Below are 26,392 nucleotides of genomic sequence, written 5' to 3'. Positions count from 1 at the left end.
GTACTACCTTCTAACAAGTTCCCGCTATGGGCAGTGGTGAGGTGCCTCTATATGCATAGATGTTTGGGCGTGATGCAGAGTTTGAAATTGCCCATAGTCCAAGATATTCGCAGATGCCACAATATCAATGAGTGTGTTGAAAGGTATGCATCACAGTTCTATTTCACACATGGGCTGAGGTCATCACGAATTTGCTATTTTTCTATCATGAATTAGGAAGATGTCTTCTTCTTCCTCTCTTGATTCATATTTACCCACACTCTCTGGGTGTGGTTGTGTTAGATTATTATCACTGTCCGTAACAGTCCATACTTGGCGAGCGGTAGCATTGACCTGGGTTTTTTCTGGTCTCACCCCCAGCCCCTGCATACTCGCGATACATGATTTAGCTTGTGACAATTGAAGCATGTCTTCCCTTCTGATGAAACATTTTATATGTTTTGTGGCTCCACCACACAATTTGCACAGGAGTGGGGTGTGTTATGCTATATTGACATTGTCCTTGACAGGCTTTTCTTTGAATTGCTGTTACAATTTCCTCCTTCATCTTTAGGGGAGGGTTGGGTCTTCTTTGACATAAATTCTCACGATTGCCACCTCCATGCATTTGGCTTTGTTGTTGGATAATTCATGTGGGCAAGCGAGCAACAGCATGTACTATAGTTTCATCCCGGGTTCTGTCAGGATAAGCCATCGCAGCATGGATGACCTGTATCCCTATTATTTGGGCCTGTACTTCTTTTGTCAGTGTTGTTGTGGGTGCATGCACTGGCCATCTCATGCAGCCGTTCAACAAAATAATCAATGGCTTCTCCCTTTCTTTGCTTGCATGTTGTAGTTGGAATCTTTTGTAGTTCGCATTTATTTGGGTGTTGAAGAGAGTGTTCGGGCTTCAACCGCTGTGTCATGGTTGTCATCACTTCTGGTGTAAGGGAGGTTCTTGACTAACTTTTTTTTTTTTTTTTAAATTTTTGGAAAACCTTTATTTTCAAATCAGTGCACACAGCTATTTAGCCTTACATCCCGGAGGCTAGGCAGCATATTATCGGTCAATCGGCTGGTGTACAGTGAGCATATTACCAAATCGTACAGAGGTTTTTTTTTAATATTTTTGAAAAATAACTAAGATGAAAAAGGGAAAAGCGCCAAACTAGTGCTAGGAGACAAGGCAATTAAACATTTGTGTAACAGAGCCCGATCATAGGAAAAGCTAGGCCCAATAGCATAAAAACAATAAGATCAGCACCAGTTGAAAGGCCAAGGAGGGGCTAATAGGACGTATGTTGGAGCCATAGGCTACGGGGACATTCGTTCTTCCAGGGGGGCGGTGTCAGGCGGCAGGCAAATATCACCCCTATACTCGTTCCAGGCCCCCCATATCTTCTGCCACTTTTTGGGTTTACCCCTGGCCATGTACACCGTCTTATCTCGGAACATGCACCAATCCATGTTGGCCTTCCACTGTACCACCTTTGGGGCTGTAACAGCACCCCACATCTGAGCAATATCTCATTTTGCGACCATGTTCCCCAAGGTGACCCATTGTGTTTGTGCACTATTATAATCAGTAGGACCCCACACATTCAGGAGGCAGCGCCGGGCCTCTGCCATCACGTCTACCCCAGTCACCTCGCTCATGATCATATGTACACGCCTCCAATAGGAGGCGACCACCTGGCACTCCCAGATAATATGCATGAAGGTGGCCAATGCACCACAGCCACGCCTGCAGAGGCCGTCCACTGAATGACCCATGTGTATCAGCCTGGGACCCGTCACATACACTCTATGGAGAATCTTTAATTGAACCAGCCGCAACCTGTCCGGGATCGCAACCTCCTTGGGGGAGGACACTGCATATTGCCAGTCTTCATCATCCAGCTCAATCCCATCACGCACCCACTGGTCTCTCACCCCAAGGAGGAGGTCCGTACGGACATTGATGAGTTTTTTGAATATTAAGGAAATGGCACTGTCCGGCATATGGCCGTCCAGCACCCTGTCCTCCAACGGGGAAGACTCAGCGATCTTCTCGCCCTCCGGCATCACTGCTAGTATGGCATGACGCAATTGGGCGTACCGGAAATATTGGAACTCTGTCTGTAAAAGAGTGAAGGACTTTATCTCCCCTTTCACAGTCATATCTTCCATCTTGGATATGCCTATCATGTCCCACCTGTCGAATCCCTTCGTGTGCCATAATTTGCCCAGTATTTCAGATTCAAAGAGAGGAGTTGCCATCGTAAGCCTACCCTTCCACCCCTGTGACTTTGTGATTGCACGCCATATATGTACAGCTATCTTCGTCGGCCCCGACATCCTACCATCCAGAGATCTCGAGTATAGCGCTCTATGATACTTCCCGTCATCCAGGAGCCACCGATCTATGGCATAACCTGGACTTACTGCTGGACCGTAGAGGCCGTGATTAAGGGCCGCCAGCTGAGAAGCCCAATAATATCTCCGGATGTCATACCATGGGAGCGTAAGCTTCGTAATAGCGATGCGTGGCCTGCCGTCCCAGAGAAGGGCCCGCTGCAAACCCTCAACCTCCCTAAAGTAACTGGATGGGACCGGATCCTGGGTATTTTGGAGAGCATACAGGAATCTTGGCAGGGACATCATTTTAAACAATGCTGCACGCCCGGGCAGGGAAAGCGGGAGCTTCCGCCATCCCTCTACGTCACGTCGGAGACGTGCGAGAGGGGGGAGCAAGTTATTCGTGTAGCGTGCCTTGGGATCCGTTGAAATATAGATCCCCAAGTATTTGAATCCCTGCCACGCGACCTGTATGTTGCATTCCCTTGGAAGCCGAGGTGTCCCACCTCTCAGCACGTATAGGTGTGACTTCGACCAATTAATAACCAGGCCAGAGTGCCGACCAAAAAGACGTAGCACAGCACACACCACGATGAGTGACTTACAAGGAGAGGTGAGATATAGCAAGATGTCGTCTGCATACAGCGACACACGGTCCTCGAATCCAGGGGACCAGCGTATTCCGTTTATATCCGGGTGGAGTCGCAGCCACGCCGCCAGCGGTTCAAGCGCCAATGCAAACAACAGGGGCGACAGGGGGCAACCCTGCCTGGTGCCTCTGCGGAGAGCAAAGGACGCAGATACACGACCATTAACCGTTACGTTGGCAAGCGGGCTAGCGTACAGGAGCTTGACCCACCCTATGAATTCCGGACCAAATCCGAACTTCGCCAACACTGCCCACAGATAGTTCCACTCGAGGGAGGCAAACGCCATCGTAGCATCCAAAGACGCCAAGACGGCAGGCTCCTTAAGCGTGTGGACCCTCGCGAGGGCCCCATGTAGTCTCCTGAGGTTGAGGGCAGTGTTGCGGTGTGGAATAAAGCCCGACTGGTCCGGGTGAACCAAGTCGCTAATCACTCCAACCAAACGGTTGGCAAGCAGTTTGGCCAGAATCTTGGGTTCAACATTCAACAGAGAGATGGGACGATACAATCGACATAGGTCTCTGGGCTTCCCTTCCTTATGAATGACCACAATGGTGGCCAGTCTCTGGTCCAAGGGAAGCATGCCCGTCTCCCACGCCTCCAGGAACATGTTCCGCAGGGGCGGGGATATGGCATCAGGCTTAATCTTGTAAAGCTCCACTGGTATTCCATTGAGGCCAGGCGCTTTGCCAGATCTCAGGAAACGTATTGCGAGGGCAATCTCATCGGCGGTAATATCTCTATCCATGTCATCCCGCTCCGCTTCCGATAGGCACGGGAACTCCGTTTCTGCCAGGAGCTCCCCAGAGTCAGTCTCGGACATGTCGGAGACCGAGGTGTAAACGGTCTCGAAATAGTCTGCAAATGCCATGACTATGGCACTCGGGTCGGTGACTGTCACGCCGTCCTCCCCCAGCACCTCCGGGACCACATGTTAGATTCCCACTGGCCCAAGCACTGCAGGAACGTAGCATGCACCAATCCCCTTTACCAGCCCCGTGGACCCCCACAGGTCAAACACTATGTGGGCACCAGGGGACCCGAAAAGAGGGTGGTAATGTTGAAAAGACACCAAGTCTTCCACCCTTGGCGACGAAAAGAAGACAGCTCCCTCCTGCTTTACGCTTCTACACCACACTGTAATAGGAAAGACAAAACAATCCCTTCATATATCACTTCTGACAGATAAACCACCCACCCTCCATGATCATGCCTTGGAAAACAGTCAATCCCCTCTTACTGCATCACTGTGCAGGCTTTGCTTCGTAAAGAATAGGAGTCAGTTAAATAGGCACAGCACTCCAGTTCCTGCAATACGGGTAATGTGAAAAGCAGGAGAGGAGAGGACGCTGTCGTCGCTAAGCCAAATAAAAATAAATAAAGAATAATGGCCAAGAAGGGGAAAAAAGGACACCGCCTAAAAAACCCCTTCGATTCTTCCACAAGGAACAGTGGACACAATTACAACTCAAGCCGAGTCCTAATCAAACCCAGCGCTGCCTTCGCGGAGTGACCCGAAACGTCACTTCCGCAAAAAAACGAAGCGGAGAGCGGTACCAGCGAAGACGCGCTGGAACAGCTGGCTCTCCGTTCGAACTCCGCGTTGCTTGTCTCTAACGAGAGAAATGTCTTAATGCAACGCTCGTGTGAGCGGGGGCCCCCGGACACACGTGAAAAATGAAAATAAGGAGAAGGCAGAAAAATGATAATAAAACGGGACGGGAAGGGAACCCAGGACACCTTTCTAACTAAGCCGGGGGTTGTAGAGTTCAATGAAAGGAAAAAACGGCAAACTTTCTCACGAGCCCGTGAGAAAGGGGGGGTGGACACAGCCCAAAAGGAATGAGGGATTAAATCAGCAGGGAAGAACTCGATCCAGCAGCAAAACGACAGCCAACAACCAGGGTAGAAATCCAAACACTGGCAGATATCAAGCATCGAGCTAAAGGTAGGACCACCTTTTATTTTACTTCCCAGTCATGTGATCACAAGGCATGATCATAAACAAGGGACTACCCGATTCCTAACACCACACGGCTGGCTCTCTCTTTTTTATCCAGCCAAGCGATGAGTTTGCCCGCCTTGTCCCCGACATCATAGATCCTACCCTGTTGCTCTCTACCCATGACCTTGGCAGCATCGGTAACAGTGGCTCGATACTCTGACTGTTTAAGTGAGAGAACATGGAGTAGGTCCGGTGTCGGGTCGACTTCCAATTGGGAGTCCAGATCTTCAATTTCAGATTCAATCCGCACCACATCCGCAACCCTGCGTCTCCGAACCTCAGCTATAAGGGGGAACACCTCACCCCTCAAGACTGTCTTAAAGGCCTCCCATAGGGAGATAGCCGATGTAACTGACCCCGAGTTTTCAGAGAAATAAAGCTCAATATCCCTAGCCATGAGTCCACGAGTCTTGGGGTTGCAGAAGTATCACGGATTAACCGATACCACCCTCTCGGTCGCCACGATGTTAAAGGACAGCCAGACCGGAAAATTGTCTGAGATGCCCCTCGCCAGTAATCGGGCCTCAGAGACTGCCGATGCGTGGGCCGCTAGAGCCAGAACATAATCAATTCTGGAGAGGCTTCCGTGTGCCCCCGAGTGGAATGAGTATTGACTCTGGGTAGGGTGCATGAGCCACCAGCAGTCAATAAGTCCCATAGTGTCCAAGAAGTCGGGAAGCCAGGATTGCGAACCTCGGAGATCTCTGGGTGGATGTCTGTCTAGGGTCCCCGAACAAACTGCATTGAAATCCCCTCCTATAATAAGCAGACCCTCAGGGAGACCTAAAATGGCGCCCCCAATGTCCTGAAACGTGTTGTTTTGCAACCCAGGGGGAACATAAACCGAAACCAGAACCAGGAACCGTCCCTCCCATCTCCCCGAGACGGCGACGTACCGCCCCCTCTCATCGGCAACACTAGAGTCAATCTCAAATGGGAGAGACGCGCGCACCATGATCCCCGCCCCCCGGGATCCCGAAGAGAACCCTGAGTGCGCCACCATCTTGAAACCCTTCCTGTTAAGCGCTTGGCACGTGTTCCCCACCAAGTGTGTCTCTTGTAGCAAAATAACGTCGGGCATACATCTTTTAAACAGTTGCAAAACCACACCTCTCTTTATGCGATCCCCCAGCCCATTGACATTCCAACACAATACTTTTAGGTTCCTACCCCCCATCGTAGAATTGTGGGCCTTCGCCAGTCCCGAAGGCATCATAGTTACAGAACCAGAAGAATTACAGTTTTTACATTGCCTTGGAGAAGAGAAAGGGAAAAAAGGAAAAAACGTACAACCAACCACCAAACCACCCCCCACCCTGCACCCCTGCATCAGACTAAGTTAGCCCCCCCAACTAGCAGTGTGCCTGTCGCCCCAGAAAACTACGCTACAGAAAGACCCTAGAGGAGAATGGAGATCACGCAGGCACCCCCGCCACCCTCCATAACCAAGTGAAGGATATTCATTATAAAGTGTAAGAATGTGATACCGGTTGTCACCAGCAGTCCCATTGTCCGAAAATGTTCCGAAGATGGACTCTACTCCTGTTGCTCAGGGCCTCCCGAGGCGCCCTCCGATTGTTCCTCGATGTTCCGTTCATCATGTCTCTGCGGCAAAGTGTCCAACCACTCGCTCACCACTTCAGGCAAATCAAAGAATATGGCACGGCCATCATGTTCAATGCGCAGTTTCGCAGGGAACATCATCGAGTACTTCATCCCCAGTTCTCTGAGTCGCCTCTTCACCCCCGTGAAGCTTTGTCGCCGCCGCTGTACCGACCGAGTAAAGTCCGGATAGAAGTTTATGTCCGCATTTTGGAACTTAAGCGGCCCGTCTCTTCTTGAAGCCTGCAGGATAGCATCCCGATCCCTGAAGTTAAACAGCCGTGCTATAATGGGCCTCGGCGGGGCACCCATATTCGGGCGTCCCCCTGGCAGTCTATGAGCTGGTTCCACTAAGAAGAAACGGCTGAGGCCCGCAGGGGCCAGATGAGTTTGTATCAGGTCTTCCACGAAAAGATCGGTGGCTGAGTCCTCTGCCCCTTCTGGTACGCCGATGATTCGGACGTTCTGTCGCCTGGCACGTCCTTAAAAATCATCCAGCCGTCTCGCGAAAAGATCGTTGGCCGATCTCAAGTCTCGGACCTCTGTTTGTAGGTCCGATACATCAGTTGTGAGGCTCGCGGTTTTAATGTCCAACGATTTGACCCTATCGTTGGTCTTGCCCAGGTCGGCTCTAATCAAGTTGACCTCAATCGCCAGGGTGTCGACTTTATGCGTCAGGACCTCATGTTGTTTATGCATCTCCGTTTTGATGCCCGCGATGGCGCCCATGACGTCCCGGAGTGTCGGGTCCGACGTGTCAGGCGACTCGTCCCGTATTGAGTCCTTAGGCCGGGCGGCTGCACACGGCGAGCTCTTCTGCTGGGCGTAGCGATCCATATTGTTCGATTGGGAATACGTAGTTTTCCTACTCCCACGGACCCTCATCTTGTCCGACTCGCCTCTGCCCGCCATGATGGTTTTGGGGACCAGCACAATGGAACACACACCGGGGCCACACCAGCTCTTCGATGCGACTATCGGGCGCCGCGAACACCAGTTGCTGATCAGCACCGTCCCACTCCGCAACTCCGCGTGCTTCGTTGGGCCAGCGGAGTAGTCACTCTCACACCACACCGCTTCCGTTCGACAATTTCGCCGTCGTCGACTACCGCACGGGCAGTAGCTCGAATCTTCTACACAGTGTAACTCCACCTAGGAGTGTCGGATTTTGAATCGGACAACGAGTCCCGCCTCAGCAACCGTTCACCCACAATATTCCACTATCGCGGATCAGGATTCTCATCAGGATTTATGTGGAGGATCGGAGGGTCTCCGGAGCTCCGAGCTTACGCGGCCATCTTGCTTGCCCGCGAAGCTCCTCCCCTTTGGTTCTTGACTAACTTGAATGCTTCTCTCTATACTAAATGTATCTGGAGAGACCTCTTAATCATATTATCTGCTTCAAATGGGGCTTAAAAGTAGTAATTAAGCCTGCTAAGCCAAATCTTATATCTGCTTGCCTCTGCTCCTTGAGCATTTGGTGTGGGGCCTTAGGTCTGCTTTGATCATCCACCATTATCCATGGTAACTTGTCAATGCATACAGAATGATGGGGTTGCTCACCGTTGGCTGTAATGCTTGAATGTGTGTGGAGAACTTTATGTTCGACTGCAGGTGGGCCCGCGCTTCGGGCAATGCCAATGCCTGCACATGTTGAGGGAGCAAAGCTGATCTGGAGGGTGAAGTTGGCAGTGGCGCAAAGGTTGTGGGTTTCTGGCTCACTTCATAGTCCCGTGGGGATCCCCAAGCAGGGATCTACTAGGGAAAGTACAGTTGATAAGAGGAGATTGTCCTGTTTCCAGCAGTATCACACCCACATGGACGTGTGCTTCAGGACAGAGTTTTGCCTGCTGAGCATCGATAAAAATATGAAAGCAGACCAAGCTTAACAGAGAGGTTGCTTTCACATTGTTACTGTGATGCTCACAAACTGTACACACTCAACAAAACAGTAAAAAAAGAAAATATATTCAGGATGTAAGGTTAGGTCTTCCATTGAGTTTGAGATTTCTGCTTCTAAAAGAAAATCTTCAGGTGCTTGCACCAGAAGAATTTTCTTTGACAGTGTGGTTAAACATTTCTCACTCACACACTGCAGAATACCACCAAGGACTGTTCTAGTCTTGGCCACTTTTCCACTTTTTCCACTTTTGACAAATCTATGTATTGCTAAATCATGCTACATAGCAAGTTGCAGACAATGATAGAAAGGACAAGACTGGACACCCTAAAAAAAAAAAACACCAGCAGAAGTATTGCATGCATACAGGCTGAACATGGACATGATGCACTACATCTTAGGATTCCATGGTTAACCAAACACAGGCATATGCCTTGCCATACCAGCCCCCTCCTGAATAACCCTACCAAGCTCGAATTTGTGGCAAGTGCTACATTCAGCACACATTGGTAATGGTGAATTAAATTTCATAGTCAACCTCCAAAATCCTCACACACGTCATGGCTGCCATCCTCAGTGCGAGTCATCATCAAAATATCTTCCCAACTCACTCACAACAGCAAATACCATCAACCGTTATATGGCATATCAACATTTCCTAATTTATTAGGGGCCAGTGACTTCACCCATATAACATTGATCGCCTGCAGATCCTGAGAACACGTTTTTTAGTACCAGAAGATGCTGTGTGCCATTAATGCCCAGGTTATGTGCAATGTTGAATTCACTTTCAGATACTGCTGTGCAAGATTCCCTTATTTAGGGCATGACTTGAGAAGAACTGCATCCCATCACTATGGAAGCCTATTATATGCAGACAGCATGGGTTCCCAGTGAGTACATGACAATTGTCCACTTCATAATCACAAATGACAGTAAAAGTATATTGTCATGTGCACAATGTCACAGGTGTGCATCCACAGTGTAGCAGTACAACAGTGTGTATAAAACATGACATACTTCTAACATTACTCTGCACAGCCTGTGAATGTACCTAAAGAATATATCAAGGGAGTTGAAGTCTTGGCTGAGTTACATCAATACCATGAGACCTGAAAGCAGTGACAATAATGCAAGCATGCTGAGAACTAAAACAACGTCCACAAGGACAAGGAATAATTTGTCTCCCAGAACAATGACTGAAGGGGCAATTTACAAAGGGCCTCTGCATTTGTGGCAGGAGCTCTGCAGTAGGGGCCCCAAACTTGTGGCGGAACGTCCGCAATGACTAACTATGTCCGCAATGACTAACTATAATGTGGAGGTCGTGTCACGAGGCCCTTTGTGAATCGAAGCCTGAGTGTCCGGGATCTGCATTTCAGAACCGTAGTAATAAATAGGGTATACAACCTTTACAACAAATCTTTTACCACGCACTACCATTACAACGCAGTCATTACAACGCAAACCATTACAACTCATTGTGCTGGGGGGCGCTCTAGGATAGGGAATAGGTTTAATTTACTATCCAACACCATCCCTACTATCCACGGGGACTGGAGTTGGAATAGTAAATTAAACTATTCACTATACAGCACCCCGAAGCGCTATGCGTTGTAATGGTATGCGTTGTAAAAACCGCGTTGTAATGGTATGTGTGGTAAAAGTATGCGTTGTAACGTCATACATCCAATAAATAGCCTTTGAATTGTTATCAGCATTGTTAACAGCCTATTGTATATGTTTTCAACTGAAAATCATCATATTGTTACTTGCCAATAACACTTACACTCATATGTGTGACCTCTGTGAGTGATGTTGGTTACCCCCCACGTACATTGTGGATCATAAACTTACTGTGAGAATCTGGGACTGTGCAGAAGCAAGCACCTTCAAGTGTACATCTGGACCATTACAGTGGAAGTTCAGATGCAAAAGTGAGATAGTGTTATACATCATGTCTCCATCCACAGCAATGCTGCCAGGCAACATGTTACCACACCTGAGAAGAGGGAGGGTGGGGGAGACGATAATGATTATGAATAGAATCAAGTATGACATCTCAGGCCAGGCTAGGAGGACAATGCCAATGCCATCAGGAGCAACATCATCATGGGTTTCTTTTGAAATGACACTCCCTAACTGCACATGTTTACAATAAATAGAACTTATGAAAATATTCTACATAATCAACACTTAATTATGAACCAACTTCAACACACAAAAGTACTTAAAACAAATGGGTAACTGATTAAAAACAACTTATTTGTTATTCAGAATTCCCTCCCGAGCCCCAGACAATTCTACAACACTTGTTATTCTTCTCTTGGGCATTGGAGTACACACCTGTGAGGGCTCCACGTGGGGATGATATGGATGGAATTGGCGCAAAGTGTGATATTCGGGACAATGTCATGTACTGACACTCCAGGAGCTTCGCCATGATGTGGATAGCTGTATCCAGTGAGGTCTGTCCCTCTGCATTCTGCATTCTAATGGTCAGTAAGGGTGTAGTTAGCTAGTTAAAATGCGGATGTAAGACCTGACCAGTGCATGTGTTGTTACTGCAACTGATGTTCTGACTGAGTCTTCTGCTTCTGAAAGTACACTTTCTCTCTCATAAAATCCCTGCTGGCAGGTGGGGTAGATGCTGCCTATGTAGTCTGTGTATACCTGGAAAGAAGGACTTGCTGGCCTGGTTCCATGGCACTCATCTTGTGTTCCAAATGTTGTACATTTTTCAATGGTTGAGCCATTGTGCGAGAATCCAGCTGTTTCCTACTTTGGCATGAGAGGATGTGGACTCCATTCATCCATTTGACCGTCAAGGGTCTCTATGTTGTAACCGTCCACATCTTCAAACCTAAGCTTCTAAGCACCTACCTTATAAAATAACACAATACACATAACAAGTTGAAAAGTAAACAGATCCAAACAAAACAGAGTATTACAGACTGTGGCCAGAAATGCCTGACAGGTATTCACAGTGTCTACCATACTGAGAAGATACTGCAATAAATTATATTGTTCTGCCAGACCCCGAATTAATGATCATGCTCTTTTACCAATGTATCATATACTTGCCAAGAGATGGGCACATGTGTGCAAGTGCCTGTTTGTGCAGGTTCACTCTTGCTGCATGTTTTACCCCAAGAACTGTCCTCAACATTGTACATACACAGCCTGCCAGGCAAAATCGTAGTATTTCTGACCGCACATACCTAAGAATGGCACATTTAGATTACCATCATGTGCTTTTGAAGCCAAACAGATTAGGTGAGTTTGTGGTAAATTATTGATTGCAGCCCCTCTGTAGGTTAGGTCATGCTTTCTCAGAAACATCAACGTATCCAATTTTAACCTGGTTTCCCATAAATAGATTCAAACCCCATTTTAATAGTTACTTTCAGACTCCCAGCACTACCAAGTGTGAAAACCAAAACTCCTTAGAAAAATTATTTCCCTAAACTGCATCAAACAGATGGTGAGGCCATTCATCCATGATCTCATGACACATGGTAAATAAATGTCTTGAGGTCCCAACTCCTCAATCTACATCATAACTCCTGAATCAACATTCTGTACCTAACTAGCTGATCAAGCATGCTTCCTGCATTGGTAAAAACCCACTCAAAATTCCTATGAATGAGACAGCAATGTCATCAGAAATGATTTGTAAAATTATAGAAATGAGACTAGAATTAACTGAGAAATAACTAGATAAATAGTATATCAGTATTTAACTCTGTCAACCAGGGAGATTAAAACCCATGAAATAGAAGAGCTCCATTTCCAACAGTATGGTTGTGCCTTTGACATGCAGCACAGTTTCCTTTTGTTCTTCGCCTTGCCTACTCACTCACATAGATCACCGCCAATGCTTACCATATTTTCTGACTCAGATTCTTCTGATGGACTTTGGTATTCCTTACGCTTACGTTTCTTAATTGGTTTCAGGACAGCACTCCTAATGGCATCACCAGCAGCCTTCTCCATCATTACAGACCTGCAGCAAAGTCATCATTAATGTGGTCAGTAAGGCATGAGCAACCAGGAAGTTCAATTAACATTTTCAAGCTTCATAACCATTAACTTCACATCTACTCCTTCCCATGGTCTCAAATATGAGGAAATGAAGGGCCTTCTGTGGTTCCACAAATTACACCAGAATCTTTATTGCTTTTCTTGAAGTTTCCTACAGGTCACTCTGTTTCCTGCTTCTGTTTCCACTTCTCTCTCTTTCTCTGTTACTTCAATTCACTGACTGTGTAGACTGCAAAAATACTGGGTTTAATGGCCCTACAGGAAACCTCAGCCACAAGTTGTGGCATGCCTAATGATAGGCAACCTCTCCTCACCCTGGTAGGACAGTGAAACCAGGGAGGACTCAACCTTCATGAGCCAGGAAGAAGGAGGAAGTTCTTAGATAAAGTACAATTGGACAATTTGCCGGATCCAGATCAGTTAAAAACAACCTGGGGCACCCAGATGTTTCACCTTTAATGCTGGGGACCACTGGTATATCTTAAAATAATATTGGGATGAAAAATGAGGATAATGACTCAATCGATCCCCCTAAGCCAACATGTTTCTGTCCCTATGTTTCTGTTCCTTTGAAGAGCAGTAGGACAGAAAACTATGACAATGCCCCTTTCGTTGGTGTGTGTATACCTCCAAATCCCATCACTATGGTAGGAGCTGCTTCAAATCTCTGCATTGCCTGATGGGATTGGTACCCAAATGCGAAATCCTTTGTGGCAGTAAACCCAACTCCCCTCCAGCTATGGGTAGCTTAGTGAAATCCATATTCTGAATTTGTCCTGTTTAGAAGGCAAAACCTTTCTTATGGGACTGTGCCCTACTTATTTGGATGACATTAAAACCTTAGTCAGAAGAGACTGCCTGAAATTCTAGCCCCACACCATAGTGGAGGCCCAGGAAGGGGAGCGGTGTATATATAGTGGGGTTTACCCAAACATAGTCACTGGGACCTGGGTTCAATAGGTACTGAGAGGGAGGGGTCCCAGCGTGAGTGTGATATAATATAAGCAATTCAAAAAATATTTACACAGACAATGAATGCATCCACATTGTTTTATTCACAATGGGACTAGGTATACTAAATATACTCAACAAATAATCAATATTATAAACGGTTGTACAGTGCCCCGGGGGGGAGGAGGAGGTGATCTGGTGAGGATGGTGTGATGGAAGGGAATTAGTGACAGTAAAATCAGCCAATTAACAAAACTGTATTGACGAGTTAATTCTTATATACAAAACAAAACATAGGACCGTTGGTTCAATGCATAAATCAAAACATATCATACTTCACAGAATACAATGAATGTAAAAATATTGGCGTGAAGTTGACGACCAAACAGGTTATTGTCGACGTTTCGACCCTCAAAGTTTTGCAGGGATTAGTGGTCCCCTTGCTGTGGGTCTTCATCAGAACAAAATGCGGGGCAGGCAACCTTAGTTGGCAGGTAGAATGGCACAAGATCTAAAATTGTGGTTATAACACGGGATCACTCCGCGGTGTCCAAATGATAAATTGGTTTGGCACGAGTTCAACAGTATTATTCAGAGATGGTCATTCAGTAATATCAAAAGTGGAGGTTTCTCGGAAATCGGGTCCGCGGGTATAATGACTCCGTGGTATCCCCTAGCCGATTGTATCTAGCAGAGAACGCCGCTCGTGATCGCGGCCATTCTACCTGCCAACTAAGGTTGCCTGCCCCGCATTTTGTCCTGATGAAGACCCCACAGCAAGGGCACCACTAATCCCTGCAAACCTTTGAGGGTCGAAACGTCGACAATAACCTGTTTGGTCGTCAACTTCACGCCAATATTTTTACATTCATTGTATTCTGTGAAGTATGATATGTTTTGATTTATGCATCGAACCAACGGTCCTATGTTTTGTTTTGTATATAAGAATTAACTCGTCAATACAGTTTTGTCAATTGGCTGATTTTACTGTCACTAATTCCCTTCCATCACACCATCCTCACCAGATCACCTCCTCCTCCCCCCCGGGGCACTGTACAACCGTTTATGATATTGATTAATTGTTGAGTATATTTAGTATACCTAGTCCCATTGTGAATAAAACAATGTGGATGCATTCATTGTCTGTGTAAATATTTTTTGAATTGCTTATATTATATCACACTCACGCTGGGGCCCCTTCCTCTCAGTACAGGAAGGGGAGCGGTCAAATCCGAGAAGACTGTTGTTAGAAACGGGACCCTGGCCGGCCAAGACTTGCGTCGAGGTCAGTCAGGGATCGCCATTTCTAAGTGTCAGGGCAGGGGAGTCACACACCAAGGCAACCCCCACTCGCCCTCTAGGTAGCGTGGCGCGAGCAGTCTAGGCTAAACTTGGAGGCGGTATGAGTTAAGTATTTGCGCACGCACCCCAGCAACAACACCCAAGGCCCACCACAAAGAAAGACTCCACACAAGGATATATATCAAAAATAGCCTTTGTATTTATAGTAAACAAAACACATTAGATAACACACGCAAACTGTACAATGTGCCAGAGGCACGGGCAGAATTTACAAGGGGAATTATGTACAGGACAGGGCCACATGGACCACTGTCAGGGGTAGGCACTTGTTAGATAATAATACTGGTAGATATACACTTATGTCGTAAACATAGAATGAGTAGCACCAAAATTATAAATGCAACACACATCCAGTAATCACTGGAAAAGTAAGGACCTCCTACGCAACCCTAACACACTGTAGGTAAATCACGCAGGTAACTAGGACCTAAGGAAGGAATACCAACACCTAAGCAGTTCACTCTTAGCAAAGGGAAGGAAACCTAAACATAAAATGCAACATCAACAATCCTCTCTGCAGGTCACATTTAGCATAAGGGATAACCATAAACAATCCTCTCTGCAGGTCACATTTAGCAAAAGGGGATAACCATAAGAATACCTAATCAGGTTACTTTTAGAAAAGGTACAGGAATCAACATTTCACTATGCAGGTCACATTTAGCATAATGGATAAACATAAAATACCTAATCAGGTCACTTTTAGAAAAGGTACAGGTTAGAACACATGCGCAAGAATTGCATAACAAGAAATTACAATGCGCGGGGTGCACAAAGCACAACACTCATAAATGTCCCTCAGGCCAACTGGCCTCGAAAGGGGCGGAATGCCCTGAGTCTCAGTGTCAGGGGGTCTGTGCAGGCAGCACAGAACACAAAGCCTAAACGTGGCAACTGTCCACTAAGTGCTGGATAGTTGTTAAATAAGATGCCCAACGTTGGAGCCAGGAGGGCTCAAGAACAAGGTGGGGAGACACAGTGTGGGAGCCTCGGGGCTACAACCAGCTGACTGCCTGGGTCCCCAAAGAGCCTCTCTCAGGGCTCTACAACAATCCAAAATGGCACTTAAAAGCTCAGTGCTCTAAAACGCTGTGGGCTGGAGCCTCGCTAGGCTCAAAGAACAAATGTGGCCAATGAGCCTCTCAGGGCTCGTAAAACAATTGCCCCCTCGAGCCTCGGGGCTCGTCAACAAATGCGGCCGTCGTTGGAGTCCCTCACGGGGGACTCGGGATCCACACAAATGCCCCCCTGAAGCCCTCGGGCTTCACAAAGTAGTGCGCGCCAAATCGCGCTACGGGGGAGGGGCGGACACCGACAATGTGTCCCGACGCCCCTCTCCCCTTTACAGGCACTCACCGGGTCTGGCGGCTGGAGGCGTCTCCTCGGCGGCCGGCGCGAGGCTCTCCTTCACTCGGGGAGCCTCGAGGACAGAGCCGGCTGCTCCTCTCGCGCTCCGCCTGGCCTCGTCTCCTTTCCCTCCGCCTGACTTCCGCCGGGGCCGCCAATGGCAGCGCGGCCCTGGGGGTCAGGAGGCGGGACTTCCGGGTCGCGGAAGGCAGCGGCCCGGCAACAGCTTTCGGTGCTCCTGGGCTGCGGCGGTGATTCCTTGGAAATGCCGGGTGGGCACCGGCTCGTAATTAAATAAATACCACGGGGCAATGCCGGGTGGCACCGGCCTTCTAATTAAAAATACAGCGAGGTGGCACTCGCTAATGCCGCAAACTCGGCAATCTCGGTCCCAATGCCGGGTGGGCACCGGCCATGCAAAATAAAGCGCTCCCAAGCGCTCGGGGACAAAGAAGAAGCGCGCTCAGCGCTGGAAAGCTAAGCAAAGCGCTATTGAGCGCTGGGGCACCAGAAAAGCGCTCCTAGCGCTACAAATCAAGATCAGGGCGCCTCCAGGCACAGGAAAGCTCCAGCAGGGTCTGGAGGCAGGCAGAGGGGCAAGGCAGGGCCAGAGCCAGCACACTGGGTCTCCAGGCAGGGAGACAGCCAAGTGGCGGTCCTCTTGGCCCCTGCAGCAGCAGCAGCCCCCTCTGGCAAGATCCTAGGCAGAACCAAGAACAGGACAAATTGTATGGGGACACAGCCCCTTCTTATACAGACAAACCCTTTGTCTCAGGGTGCAGGGTGGGGGGAAAACCAGTCGCAGCTGGTTCTGAAGTACTCTGTTTACCTCAACCACCCTCTCTATTCACTGGCAGGGCTAGGGCCATCAGTCGCACTACAGGGGGTGGAGCCAGCATTGTCCGGGGAAAGTCCAGGCCCATCAGGGACCAGGTGCACTCCTCCCAAGCCATCAAGCATGCTGATCTCACACTCACCACCGGGCAGACCCATCCAGCCTTCCTGGAGCCAGGCTCACCAGCCAGCTCCAGCCAATCACACTGCAGACATATTTTACAGTAATATGCCAAGTCCTAGAAATGGCATTTCTACACATGCCACACTCACGCAACATACATCATTGCGAAGCATTCATTCCCACGAACACGCACATACCAAATTCGAGCATGCACTCCCCACACATCAGGAATTACTAGGGACACAGACATTCCCCATGCATCCCTATGGGAGAGCAGGCCAGCCTAACTACATGCACGCACTTTACTCTGGGACACAGAGAAAAAGTGCGCACAGACCAGAAAATCATCCACGCATATCACAGATTTAAAAGCAAAAAGATTAGGGGTGAACTTGCCTTAAGGGCCAAGTCCAACAACTGTACTGACCAGTGTTCAGTCCTCTTTACTGCTGTGGTTCTCAGCTGCTGCAGCCTTCAGCCTGCCCACAAATACAATAATGTCTTGCTCAGTAGAACAGAGAACAAGAGAACAGAGAACAAAAGGGTTGCACATGATGTATCAGAAAATGAAAGAGGCACATATGGAGCTCAGATCCGACCCTTCAGAAAAACTAGCAAACAAGGGATGTAAATAACCTGGAGATAATGTGAGGACAACTGAGAGCTGAAGATGCCTTGGAGGGACTGAGGGGCTGAACATGAACTTGGTGTGGCATTTAAAGAGAAATGGGTATCAGGGGATCAGAAACTGTCTGGCATGAACTTCTCACCACGAACACCATTTTTGAAACTTACTTTTTTTTAACTTAAAGAACTCTTATAAACCTCACAAAAGTTAGCAGATATATCTTGTATTTTGTATCTTACATTTATATCTTTATTAAAGGGTACCTAGATATGTGCACTCTGCACATATAGCAATGCTTCAATACCATAACTCCTAGGGCTCCAGATTTATCACTCACATCTCACAGAACTTTTGTTGAGAAGCCACACATAAGGCTATCACATATCTGTCATGGTGAAAACACTGCAACTGTGCTGGTTTTACACTTAAAATCAATTGTGATGCACCGTAATAAATTATGGGCCTGATTAACAAAGGTAAACTTAGACCAAAAGTCTAAGTTTAGACCTGAAGTTTAGCTTTGCTTGTAGAAAAGTTAGACTTTTGGTCTAAGTTTAGACGTGAAGTCTAACTTTACTAGTAAGCTAAACTTAGACCAAAAGTCTATCCTTACTACTCGTAAAGTTTGACTTTTTGGTATAAATTAGACTTTTTGTCTAAACGTAGACCAAAAGTCTAACTTTCCTACTAGTATAGTTATACTTTAGGTCTACACTTAGACTTTTGGTCTAAGTTTACCTTTGTGAATCGGGCCTGTAGTCTCTACAATGGCATTTACCAAAACCCCCAAAACACCTGATGGATGGTGGAACTTTGTAACCAAATGGTCCCTCTTTGTGCTGTCCTTAACTTTACTGGCGACCCAAACCTGGCATGGATGAGAATGGGGTGAACACATATAAGAAAAGGAAGTTAGAAATAAAACTCCCACAATAATGAACCAAAGTGAGACATGAGTAAAAAACAAAGAATAAGGAAGGACTGATGCAGGAAGTGAAAGATTAGCAGACATACTATAAGGACAACCTGCCTGATCATATGAGTGATTGGGGCACAACTGTAAACTATAGTCTTCAGCACTGACTTTTCTCTAATTATAAACATTGCCCCAAATCAGGTCCTTTTAGAATTCCTCTACTGCCAGATAAGAAAGTGTTTTCAGGTGAATAACTGACAAAATATCGACGAACAAAATATCGACCGACAGAAAAATCGACGCTGGAATATCGAAGGCAAGAATATCGACATCCTATCAACAACATGGTAAGTACAAAAATATCGAGAAAAAAAATATTGATGTTAAAAATATCGTAATTAAAAATATCAGGACTTTTTTGTTATTAAAAAAAGTGTAAGATAAACTAAATGTTACATATAAACCAAATAAACTTAGTTAAACATATTTAATAATGTTTAAAAGTAATAAATAATACGTATATAATATTATAACATTAATTAAACATATACATAAAATATATAATATATACTTACTTAATAATAAGAATTAATACTTATTTTAATAACTCATAAATAATTAAAAAATATTATACATTACAAATACATCTAAACATAAAACAATAAAATACATAAAAAGTAAAAAATGATATTTAATACATTACAAAAATTAAATATACTTTTAATATTTTTAAAAATTATTATTATACTACATTATCAAAAATAATAATAAAAATATTAAATATCTAAATAAATAAAAACACTATTAAAAGTCCCCAAAAAACTACAGTAATAATAACATTGGGTGCTACAGTAGAGAAAGCGTTGGATAGCGTAGGGATAAAAATTACTATTTCAACTCCTGAGGGGGCAACAGTAGAGAAAGCGTTGGATAGTGAACGGGTAAAAATTACTATTCCAACTCCAGAGGGTGTAACAGTAGGGAAAGCGTTGGATAGCGAAGGGGTAATAATTACTATTCCAACTCCAGAGGGTGCAACAGTAAGGAAAGCGTTGGATAGCGTAGGGCTAATAATTACTATTCCAACTCCAGAGAGTGCAACAGTAAGGAAAGCGCTGGACAGCACAGGGGTAAAAATTACTATTCCAACTCCAAAGGGTGCTACAGTAGGGAAAGCGTTGGAAAGCGTAGGGGTAAAAATTACTATTCCAACTCCAAAAAGGGGAAACAGCAGGGAAAGCGTTGGATAGCGTAGGGGTAAAAGTTACTATTCCAACTCCAAAAGGGGCAACAGTAGGGAAAGCGTTGGATAGCGTAGGGATAAAAATTACTATTCCAACTCCAGAGGGTGCAACAGTAGGGAAAGTGTTGGATGGCTTACGGGTAAAAATTTCTATTCCAACTCCAGGGAGTGAAAAGTAAGGAAAAAGTTGGATAGCGTAGAATTTAAATATAACATACTTATAAAAAAAATTTATATTTAAAATAATGAATAATTAAAATGTTAAATAAATCTACATAATTTACAAACAATTAATTATTAAAAACAATTACAATTGAATAATCAATTAACAATAAATTAACAATAAATACCAATAAATATTAATTAATAAATATTAGTCACCAAATAATAAATATTAAACAATAACATTATTTTTCATACCAAATAATACTTTTATGAAACATTTATTACCAATTAATTAAAAATAATTTCCAATTAATAAAACTTAATTACCAATTAAAAATATGAATAAAAATGAATTACCAATTAAAAATATGAATTGCCAATTAACAAAAAATTTAACCAATTAAGAAATTTCCTGATTAAAGAAATGTATTACCAATTAAAAACAATAATTGCCAATTAAAAACATTATTTAACAATTAAAAACTTTAAATGCCAATTAAACAAATTAATAAGTCATGAAAAAAATAATTGCCAATTAATATTTAATTATAAATAAAATAATTATCCATACCAATAAATAAATATGAATCATTAATTAATTACAACTAAATTACTTCCCACCCAATTACCCTATAAACCCACAGCCCACTACAGAAATAAAAACAACAATTAATTAAAATTAATGTATAATTCCTAAAAATGTATAATTAATTTAGTATATTTAAATTACTTCCCACCGTATTCCCCTGTAAACCCACAACCCGCTCTGGTACTAAAACATAACATTTACTTAAAAATAACATTATTAATATATAAAAATAGAACACATATAATTTAAAACAATTAAAATACTTAACAAAAACATTTACACATACATAATAAAATACATGATAATACTACAAATATCAATATTAGTAACATCGAAATTAGTTACATCGATATATATGCTATCAATATTACTAACTTCGATATTACTTACATCAATTAAAAAAAATCGATATTACTTACCTTAGGGTCGATATTCTGTCCAACGATATTCTTGACCTCGATATTCTATATCTTTGATATTTCCAACTCTATATTTTTGTAGGTCGATATATAAAACTCGATATTTAGACTGTGCACCTTTCAGGCATCTATCTTTTTTAGTGAAGGAATAGGTTATTCACTTCAGAGCTCACCCTTGCGACAACCTTCTATCATAAGACTCATACAAAAAGATGAACTGAAGGTGACAGAGAACAGGGAATAACACATGAAAGAGGATGAGGCACACAAATGTAAGCTAAAGAGTGGAAAGATAAAGATATGTCTGGACTGAAGAATTTAACAAAAGAAAGAACACACAGAAAGACAGAATTAAAGTTATTTGTCTGAGACAAATTAGAAAACTAGACAATTTGACATCCATTACTGTCCTGCAGTTAATTATTATTTATACATTGGACTCAGTGTTACTAACAGAATTAATTGGTGCATAGCATAAATATTGGAAGCAACACATGAAAAGAGAAAGATTATAATGTAACACAGAAAAAAAGTGGGATAGCAAACAGAGAATGAGCCAAAGAACTGCTGGATGTACAGAAATAGACTAATAGCTAGAACTTGAACTTGAATGCCAATGGGGAAGAGACATAAACTTTCAAATGCTTCAGTCGATGGCCATTCAATGTAGTGTTGCCCTCCATAGTCATTCAATGTTGTATTCGTCTCCATTGAGTATATATTACCTTTCTTTGAACCCCTGGTGGCAACAGTTACTGCAGAATCCCCTGTCATCCTGGGGACTGCTGTTCATGTGCCGGTGGCCACAGGTCCTGCAATAACTTGCTGCGCCAAGATCTATTGGCGGCTCGGAAGAACCTAAGTCAGGAAAAAAGTATAAATGCATGAACTTTTTTTAGACCAATTTAATATTTTTAAGCCTAACAAAATATTTAGCCTTTCCATGCATAATTTTCAGTTTAATGTCAAGTGCATATGTATCATAAAGCATAACATCAGGAAGTAAGCATACAGTCTAGCCATAATTTTCAGTTTTGGGTAGCAATCAAAAGTATGCACCAAGTGCCGGTCTGGTACCCTTCCTACAGCCTTTAATGGGACAATGTCTATATCTAGTATAGCGTGGGGTATGTATTCGGTTGTCGTTCGCCCTGGTTCTCGTGTTGAGCTGTGCGCTCATTGTGTGTGTGTCTTGTTTGTCATCCTGTGTAAGTGGGGCATGCATGCCATAGCCTCGTTAGTTAATGGGCTTTTTTCGGACTTCTCCGCAACAGTGACTTAGTGAGGACGCCTCTGCTGTTCTTTATGGCATTGCAATAGATTTTTTTGGCAGTAACAAAGCCAATTCAAGGAATCTGTTACTTGCTTTGTTCAGTTTGAGGTAGTGGAACAGACCAAGCAAGCCCTGAGCTAGCATTTGGAGGCATGAACTCCCTAAGGCTTCTGACAGCAAATCACTGATTTTGTTAAAACACTTATAAATCCTGGGGCATTCCCACGCTGTGGGGAAGAATCCCACATCTAAGTGAGTACACTTGTGGCATACATTTTATTTTGTGCGTATATCTTGTTGGGCCTTCTCGATGTCAATTGGGGCCTATGTGTGTAATGAACTTGGATTCAGCAATTCTGGTAACTTTGTGAGTATATTCTAAAACTTTACTCCATTTCGCATCTTCTAATTCCTTGCCTGGGCCTAGGTCCCATTTTTATTTTGAATCGGACTTGCTGGAACAGTAGCGGCCAGTGTTTGACCCGAGTGGCGGGGCGGGCGGGTGGGGGGTGAGGGGGGCGGGGGGCATAGGTGTCACGAAGGGAGGGGGTCAAATTAAAAATAATAATTTTTTTTTTACTTACCTTCAGCCGGCCGCATTGCGCTCCTCTGCTCTTCTTCTTCAAGCACAGGCTCCCAAAATACCCTGCGGCCAATCCAGAAGCAGCTCTCACATGAGAGCAGCTTCAGGATTGGCCTGAGCACCCTCTATTAGCACTCCAGGACAGACTGGGAGTCTGTGCCTGCTCTCTCCAACCTCAGCAATGCAGCTTTGGTTGGAGAGAGCTTCACTGCCCAAGATGGTGTGGCCCACAAGAGACGTCCATCCAAACCGTCATGCACAGTGAAGGGAGTGAACTACTACTCCCCTCAGTGCAGTCAACGCCCAGGCCCTGCCCGCAAGACTTGGCAGGAGAGGAGAAATAAAATGAGTGCCGTTTTATTTTTCCTTTCCTGCTGATTTTGGGAGGGCGACGGTCCTCTGCCCTAGTGTAGGAGCAGCCCGCCGCTTTCTGGTTCATGTCATGGAGTGTAGTCCCTGCAGAACCAGGTCACTTGTTAAGTCAAGTCAGGTTAATCTTTATTTGGAGTTAAAAAACATATTAGATTACAAAATTTAATTTTAACAGACTGTGCCAAAATAAAATCTAATCTTAACTCTATTAAATAATTTAAAAAATCTAACATTCATCAATAAAGAATAAAAAAATTTAGATCATAAAACTACTCGTGAATAAATACTGATATTTGACTTGAGTAGCGGAATTAAAAATAATTTCCTTGGTGATTCATAAAGTTTACAAAAGTAGCTCAGTGTGGATTGCCTCTTCACCTGAGACCTGCAGCATAGCGCCTGGATACCCCAGGCTGATAAGTAGCGCTGTACAAATACAAATTGATTGCACAGACTCTGGATCAGGGACATGGCGTGAGATCCGAGTCGCCAAATGCATCACTAGGGTAGGAAACCCCAAAAGGGGCAGTATTATAACAGAACCTAATTAAATAATACCGATGGTGTTGATTTGACACAAGTTTCAGACAGGGCTTCATATGGTTTGTGATTAATAAAAGCTGGTGATCCGAAACCCTTCTTTTACTGCACTCATTGACTTTTTCGTCTTGTGAGCACAGGGAGGAATTTGGATTTTACACTATTTGTAGCTGAAGAGTTAATATTGTGGGGGTAAAAAAAAAGATCAAAGAGCCCTTTCAGACAACATTGATACCATACACATCTAGACATGGGATGTTATTAGCTTTGTCAGGCCCCAAACAATCAAACACCATGGCTTGATTAATTATATAACTGGTTTATTCCAAATAGAAAGCCTTAACTTTATAGGTGCCAGTTTTAACTGATCCTCAATATACATTAATCCCAACTTGACATGACAGGCAAAGATGGGAACATCAGTTGAAAGAGACAGCAACCTTCTTAGGAAGGTATTTTCACTGACATGTATTTGTGCTGTATTAGCGAATTGCCTGATACTCATGCCATATGTGGCCACAGATATACACTTAGCCTTATATACATCAACCACTGCATCCAAGTGTTTGCTGCAGTTTTTCAACAAGCTTAAAGGCTGATGCAATGGTCCTATCGAATTGGGTCTTTCGAATTATCACTAGATGCTCAAGTTGCCTTTGCTATCAAAGGGTACCCCCAGGTATGTTAAAGTCGTCACACAAAACAATTTGGTCTTATTAATTTAGTGGGACATCAGCTTTCCAGGTGGCTGACCCCAGACCATAGTATAAGATTCATAATTATTAGTAGACAATCCCAATTGATTTGTAAACATGGTAAATTTATCAAGCAACTTCTGTAGAGCCAGCCTCGTTCTAGAAAGTATGACACAATCATCAGTATGCAACAGGACAGGAAATTGCCTCGCTTCCACCCTAGTGGTATCGGCCTCCAAAAGCAAAAATGATGACTTAAGGTCATTAATGTAGAGGCAAAAATGAAAGGCCGCCAGAATACATCCTTTTCTTATGCCCGGTCAAGTCTTAATTCGAGGGGTACACTTGACCTTTGGGACATGCCAAATGCGACTCTGCTGTCACATCCACATGTAATTCAATCAGCAGGTGCAAATTCAGTGGATCCACACTCATTTCTAGCATCCTTCTCTACAGTTTGGCTTGATTGACACAATAAAAAGCAGTTCAACAAGAGAGAGGGGGGGACCGAGGAGCCAATAAAGGTCCAGTGTCCATGCTCCTAAACCAAATCTGTTCACAAAAAGAGGACAAAGTTCCTATACCCGGGTGCAAAAGTCACCCACGTATCTGGGTGCAAAAAGTCACCCATACATTAAAAACAGGGAAGAATGGGGAAAAGTAATCCTAGGTAAAAATTACCCTGATGGGAGAGGGAAAGACATTATACATCCTCTGCTGCCCTCACACACCCCGGAGGATGTCATGCTTCATCATCGGGCAAATTGCTCCTCGTAGGGCCGGCGCTGCAATTCCCTATGGGTCCCCCGAAGGGTCACATTGTCCGAGATCTTTTAGAGGATTAGCCGGATGATGCATGCGGGTGTGTAGAAGGGTAAGGGAGGGTAAATCAATTACGTGCAAACATGATAGTGTAGTAAAATCAAGGGTATGGAAGCAGCGACAAGATTGTCTAGGTAACCCTTGGCAGTTAAAGGTACTGCTTACAAATGACTGACCCCACAAGGCCCACGATGCCTGGGTTTCACTAGTCGAGGTCAACATGTTTCGTGCCTCTATCGCCCGAAGGTCATTGGCGCTTCGTCAGGACCAAAAACAAAGTGAAGTGCACGTGAACAAAATACATAAAAGTTAAAATGAGAACCCTCTTATCTCATCCAGGGCGGATCAGGGGACCTGTGTCCCCACTATGTGGTTGTAGCTGCTACATAGAAGCTGCTCCTGGATGATGCCAAATACTAGTTTGAGCTCTCCTCCACTGGTCAAGGGAATGGACGCCCGCGAAAAGTCGGGCCCTGTCCAAACGCTTGCCGTAATTGATTTACCTTCCCTTACTCTTCCCCACACACCCGCATGCAACATCCGGCTAATCCTCTAAAAGATCTCCGACAAAGTGACCCTTCGGGGGACCCGTAGGGAATTGCAGCGCCGGCCCTACGAGGAGCAAATTGCCCGATGATGAAGCATGACATCCTCCGGGGTGTGTGAGGGCAGCAGAGGATGTATAATGTCTTTCCCTCTCCCATCAGGGTACTTTTTACCTAGGATTACTTTTCCCCATTCTTCCCTGTTTTTAATGTATGGGTGACTGTTTGCACCCAGATACGTGGGTGACTTTTGCACCCGGGTATAGTCACTTTGTCCTCTTTTTGTGAACAATAAAAAGCAGTACTGAGGTCCATGAGAGCTAGATGTATACATCCCCGCTTCACCTTTGTGCATTTGATAATTAAGAGGCAGAGATTCAAACATTGAGCTACAGTCTCAAGACCTTGCCTAAACCCATGTGGGCCGCCAGAGTTGGGGTCGGTTTTGGACCCCTGGGGGACCGTTT

General features: G+C 44.7%; 1 protein-coding gene across 2 annotated transcripts in view; it reads right to left on the bottom strand.

Moving 5' to 3' along the window:
• Positions 1-26,392, bottom strand: part of L3MBTL1 (L3MBTL histone methyl-lysine binding protein 1) — a 408,694-nt gene that overhangs the window by 196,082 nt on the left and 186,220 nt on the right. For both annotated transcript variants that reach the window (XM_086932247.1, XM_086932248.1), the window contains exons 5-6: positions 21,821-21,953; positions 12,359-12,479 (exon numbers count right to left, since the gene is read on the bottom strand). In XM_086932247.1, coding sequence (XP_086788373.1) covers positions 12,359-12,479; positions 21,821-21,953 — 254 coding nt within the window. The remainder of the gene's footprint in view (positions 1-12,358; positions 12,480-21,820; positions 21,954-26,392) is intronic.

This window comes from Lissotriton vulgaris, chromosome 7 (genome assembly GCF_964263255.1).
Source record: "Lissotriton vulgaris chromosome 7, aLisVul1.2, whole genome shotgun sequence".
Classification (NCBI taxonomy): Eukaryota; Metazoa; Chordata; class Amphibia; order Caudata; family Salamandridae; genus Lissotriton; species Lissotriton vulgaris.
Note: the sequence above shows the minus strand (reverse complement) of the source record. Positions and strands in the feature narration are given on the sequence as shown.